The following is a 6,056-nucleotide window of genomic DNA, read 5'->3' as shown; positions in this document are numbered from 1 at the left end:
TAGTGCCATTAGTTTTCAAATTTGAAAACACTTTTTTAGTTTTTTTTTGTTTTGTTTGTTGCTTTATTTATTTTATTCTGTTTCTTGCTTTATTTTTTAATTCTTTTTGCTTTTAGGTTAGCAAAATTATAAACTTTCTGTTAGTGCCATTAGTTTTAGAAAAAATATAAACTTTCTGTTAGTGCCATTAGTTTTCAAATTTGAATAGTTAAAATTTGAATTCTTTGAAATTTGTGTGAACCACAAGTTTGTGATTAACTTTACTAAAAAAATGAACATAGATGCACCTATAGAGAAAATTCGACCTAAATTCATAGTTTTCAAATGAACTCTGAAAAATTTGGCATAGCATACTCGTCTGTTACAAATTTGGCATGGTATCATCATAATAGTTGCGGGAGAAAGTCTTCACTTTTTCTTCGCCTGTGTCATTTGCTTATTGCGCCGTAACCATGGATAATCTTCATCGTTTATCAGGATGCTTGGGTCAGCCTTGACATTGAAGGGAGGAATTTCATGAAACTTTTCATAATCTTCAGACATGTCTGTCTTGCCCTCCACTCCCAGGATGTCCCTTTTTCCTGAAAGAACTATGTGGCGCTTTGGCTCATCGTATGATGTATTCGTTTCCTTATCTTTTCTTTTTCTCGGTCTGGTAGACATGTCCTTCACATAGATAACATGTGCCACATCATTGGCTAGGACGAACGGTTCGTCAGTGTACCCAAGATTTTTCAGATCGACTGTTGTCATTCTGTACTGTGGGTCTACATGTACCCCGCCTCCTGACAGATTGACCCATTTGCACTTAAACAAAAGGACCTTAAAATCTTGTCCGTAGTCAAGTTCCCATATGTCCACTATGTAACCATAATATGTGTCCTTTCCCTTCTCGGTTGTTGCATCAAATCGGACACCGCTGTTTTGGTTGGTTCTCTTTTGATCTTGGTCAATTATGTAAAATGTATACCCATTTATCTCGTATCCTTTGTAAATCAATACAGTCAGAGATGGTCCCCTGGACAACAAGTACAACTCATCACAAACAGTGTTATCACCTCTGAGACGTGCTTCCAACCAACTGCTGAAAATCCTAATGTGTTCACATGTAATCCAGTCGTTGCACTGCTCCGGGTGTTTGGAGCGCAGACTGTTCTTGTGTTCATCGACATACGGGGTCACCAAGGTAGAGTGTTGTAGAACTGTGTAGTGTGCTTGAGACCAAGAATGCCCGTCCCTACATATTATTGAGTCCGCTCCTAGCGTGCCTTTTCCAGTCAGTCTCCCCTCAAACCGTGATTTAGGGAGACCTATCTTCTTAAGGCCAGGAATGAAGTCAACACAAAACCCGATGACATCCTCTGTTTGATGGCCCATGGAAATGCCTCCTTCTGTCCTAGCGCGGTTACGGACATATTTCTTTAGGACTCCCATGAACCTCTCAAAGGGGAACATATTGTGTAGAAATACGGGCCCCAGAATGACAATCTCGTCGACTAGATGAACTAGGACATGCGTCATGATATTGAAGAAGGATGGTGGGAACACCAGCTCGAAACTGACAAGACATTGCGCCACATCACTCCTTAGCCTTGGTACGATTTCTGGATCGATCACCTTCTGAGAGATTGCATTGAGGAATGCACATAGCTTCACAATGGCTAATCAGACGTTTTCCGGTAGAAGCCCCCTCAATGCAACCGGAAGCAGTTGCGTCATAATCACGTTGCAGTCATGAGACTTTAGGTTCTAGAAATTTTTCTCTGGGATATTTATTATTCCCTTTATATTCGACGAGAAGCCAGTCGGGACCTTCATACTGAGCAGGCATTCAAAGAAGATTTCTTTCTCTTCTTTCGTAAGAGCGTAGCTGGCAGGACCTTCATACTGCTTCGGAGGCATGCCGAATTTTTCGTGCAAACGTTGCAGGTCCTCCCGTGCCTCAGGTGTATCTTTTGTCTTTCCATACACGCCCAAGAAGCCTAGAAGGTTCACGCAAAGGTTCTTCGTCACGTGCATCACGTCGATTGAAGAGCGGACCTCTAGGTCTTTCCAGTAGGGTAGGTCCCAAAATATAGATTTCTTCTTCCACATGGGTGCGTGTCCCTCAGCGTCATTTGGAACAGCTAGTGCGCCGGGACCCTTTCCAAAGATTACGTGTAAATCATTGACCATAGCAAGTACGTGATCACCGGTACGCATGGCGGGCTTCTTTCGGTGATCTGCCTCGCCTTTGAAATGCTTGCCTTTCTTTCGACATTGATGGTTGGTCAGAAGAAATCGACGATGGCCCAGGTACACATTCTTCCTACATTTGTCCAGGTATATACTTTCAGTGTCATCTAAACAGTGTGTGCATGCGTGGTATCCTTTGTTTGTCTGTCCTGAAAGGTTACTGAGAGCGGGCCAATCGTTGATGGTCACGAACAGCAACGCCTTTAGGTTAAATTCCTCTTGTCTGTGCTCATCCCACGTACGTACACCATTTCCATTCCACAGCTGTAAAAGTTCTTCAACTAATGGCCTTAGGTACACATCAATGTCGTTGTCGGGTTGCTTAGGGCCTTGGATGAGAACTGGCATCATAATGAACTTCCACTTCATGCACATCCAAGGACAAAGGTTATACATACATAGAGTCACGGGCCAGGTGTTGTGATTACTGCTCTGCTCCCCGAAAGGATTAATACCATCCGTGCTTAAAGCAAACCATACGTTCCTTGAGTCCTTTGCAAACTCATCCCAGTAGTTTCTCTCGATTTTTCTCCACTACGACCCGTCAGCGGGTGCTCTCAACTTCCGGTCTTTCTTACGGTCCTCACTGTGCCATCGCATCGACTTGGCATGCTTTCCATTTCTGAACAGACGTTTCAACCGTGGTATTATAGGAGCATACCACATCATCTTCGCAGGAACCCTCTTCCTGTGGGGCTCGCCATGAACATCACCAGGATCATCTCGTCTGATCTTATACCGCAATGCACCGCATACCGGGCATGCGTTCAGATCCTTGTATGCACCGCGGTATAGGATGCAGTCATTAGGGCATGCATGTATCTTCTCCACCTCCAATCCTAGAGGGCATACGACCTTCGTTGCTGCGTATGTACTGTCGGGCAATTCGTTATCCTTTGGAAGCTTCTTCTTCAATATTTTTAGTAGCTTCTCAAATCCTTTGTCAGGCACAACATTCTCTGCCTTCCACTGCAGCAATTTCAGTATGGTACCGAGCTTTATGTTGCCATCTTCGCAATTGGGGTACAACCCTTTTTTGTGATCCTCTAACATGCGATCGAACTTCAGCTTCTCCTTTTGACTTTCGCATTGCGTCCTTGCATCGACAATGACCCGGCGAAGATCATCATCATCGGGCACATCATCTGGTTCCTCTTGATCTTCAGCAGCTTCACCCGTTGCAGCATCATTGGGCACATCGTCTGGTTCCTCTTGATCTTCACCAGCTCCCCCCGTTGCAGCATCACGGTATTCAGGGAGCACATAGTTGTCATCGTACTCTTCTTCTTCGTCGTCTTCCATCATAACCCCTATTTCTCCGTGCCTCGTCCAAACATTATAGTGTGGCATGAAACCCTTGTAAAGTAGGTGGGTGTGAAGGATTTTCCGGTCAGAGTAAGACTTCGTATTCCCACAATCAGGGCATGGACAACACATAAAACCATTCTGCTTGTTTGCCTCAGCCGCATCGAGAAACTCATGCACGCCCTTAATGTACTCGGAGGTGTGTCTGTCACCGTACATCCATTGCAGGTTCATCTGCGTGCATTATATATAATTAAGTGTCCAAATTAATAGAAGTTCATCATCACATTAAAACCAAAGTACATACATAGTTCTCATCTAACAACATATAGCTCTCCAGAGCACCTAATTAATTAAACCATACAATGAAACTATGTAAAACATTTTAATGCGAAAACAAAGGCGATCATAATTGCAACCAAGGTAACAATTGATCCAACGGCATAATGATACCAAGCCTCGGTATGAATGGCATATTTTCTAATCTTTCTAATATTCAAGCGCATTGCATCCATCTTGATCTTGTGATCATCGACGACATCCGCAACATGCAACTCCAATATCATATTCTCCTCCTCAATTTTTTTATTTTTTCCTTTAAGAAATTGTTTTCTTCTTCAACTAAATTTAACCTCTTGACAATAGGGTCGGTTGGAATTTCCGGTTCACATACATCCTAGATATATAAAATCTATGTCACTTTGGTCTGCATAATTTTCATAAACAATAAATGAACCAATAGTTATAAAGATAATATATATACCACATCTGAATCATAGACAAGACGAGGGCCGACGGGGGCGGATACCAAAACCATCGCACTATATAAGATGCAATAATAAAAGTAAGAAAATTATACAGGTATCTATCTAAACATACAATTAACAATATTTTTCCTTTCAGAAAGAAGATAAGAACAAGAGGCTCACCACGGTGGTGTCGGTGATGAGATCGGCGCGGGTGATCGACGGCGGTGAAGACGGGGGTGGGGCGTGACGGACCGCTAAATCTAGACAAATCTCGAGGAAAATGGAGTTTTGAGGTCGAGCTTCGAGAGGAGAAAGCTTAACTACTGTGGCTCGGGCATTTCATCGAACACCTCATGTGCATAGGAGGTGAGCTAGAGCACCACAAACCCCTCCCCTCGCCGGCCAGAGAAAAACAGAGCACTGGAGTGCTCTGCTCGCGGGCGAAGGTATATATAGGCACCTCATTGGTCCCGGTTGGTGGCTTGAACCGGGACCAAAGGCTCCCCTTTAGTCCCGGTTCATGCCACCAACCGGGACCAATGGTGGTGGGCCAGGAGCCAGACCCATTGGTCCCGGTTCGTCCCACCAACCGGGACCAAAAGGTCCAGACGAAGCGGGACCAATGGCCCACGTGGCCCGGCCGGCCTCCTGGGCTCACGAACCGGGTCCAATGCCCCCATTGGTCCCGGTTCTAGACTGAACCGGGACTAATGGGCTGACCCGGCCTGGACCGTTGCCCCCTTTTCTACTAGTGATGGTCAATTGAATTTGTGACATATTTTCATTTTGATGTTTTTCTTTTAAGAAGCATGTAAACTAATTTATACACACAAATCTGTTCTGATAGGCTGATAATTTATACCAAACCAACCAAATGTTGATAATATTCATTTTGCCCTACTGCTAACCCAACAAATGTCATTGTTTTGGAATTGAAGTTGGAAGGGAACTACCATACTGATGGGAATGGAACCAGTTTACATGTCCTGCTAATGCTTAAGAATGGGACTGTGCTATTTCTAATTGAAATGAAATTTCTTGTTGAACCATACTAAGTTGATGAGATTTACTGATTTACTATTGATTACTTATTTTCTGTTTTCCTGATGATAGACTATGTGCAAAATGTATTTTCTGTTGAACAGGAGCGATTTACAGTTAGTAGTAACATTATAATTTATACCTATATGGAGGGTATATTGTTAGTATAAGTTCTTCCTTGGTTATTGACAAAATGACAAGAGCTAAATCTGTAGTCAAATTACTTTCTATATATAGGTCTTTTTTTGTGAATATTCAGGAAAGGTTACTTAAATCACATGTTCTAGAAAAGACACTCAACACTAACATGTTGATTCACAGCGATGCTCTGTTTGATTACGCCAAACAAGTGAAGAATTTGGGGAGCACTTTATTCGAGCTGCTCTCGGAAGCTCTTGGGCTCAAACCGAGCTACTTAACTGATATAAAGTGCAACCAAGGACAGATCATACGCTGCCACTATTACCCTCCGTGCCCGCAGCCTGAACTTGCCATCGGGACAAGTCGGCATTCAGACTCTGGCTTCCTCACCATACTTCTCCAAGACGAAATTGGCGGCCTACAGATCCTCCATGAGGACCGGTGGGTAGACATCACGCCGACACCTGGAGTGTTCATTGTCAACATCGGCGATCTTGTACGGGTACACTGAACATTCGAAGCAGAATTATTCATTCAAGGCGAGCAGTGGCGAAGCTATATGCAATGCTGAGGGGGCAGCTGCCC

General features: G+C 43.6%; 1 protein-coding gene across 1 annotated transcript in view; it reads left to right on the top strand.

Moving 5' to 3' along the window:
- The first annotated feature begins 5,637 nt into the window (after window positions 1–5,637).
- Window positions 5,638–6,056, top strand: part of LOC123186995 (1-aminocyclopropane-1-carboxylate oxidase homolog 11-like) — a 3,533-nt gene continuing 3,114 nt past the window's right edge. The window contains exon 1 of the mRNA XM_044598740.1: window positions 5,638–5,973. Coding sequence (XP_044454675.1) covers window positions 5,638–5,973 — 336 coding nt within the window. The remainder of the gene's footprint in view (window positions 5,974–6,056) is intronic.

This window comes from Triticum aestivum, chromosome 2A (assembly GCF_018294505.1).
Source record: "Triticum aestivum cultivar Chinese Spring chromosome 2A, IWGSC CS RefSeq v2.1, whole genome shotgun sequence".
Taxonomy (NCBI): Eukaryota; Viridiplantae; Streptophyta; class Magnoliopsida; order Poales; family Poaceae; genus Triticum; species Triticum aestivum.
Note: the sequence above shows the minus strand (reverse complement) of the source record. Positions and strands in the feature narration are given on the sequence as shown.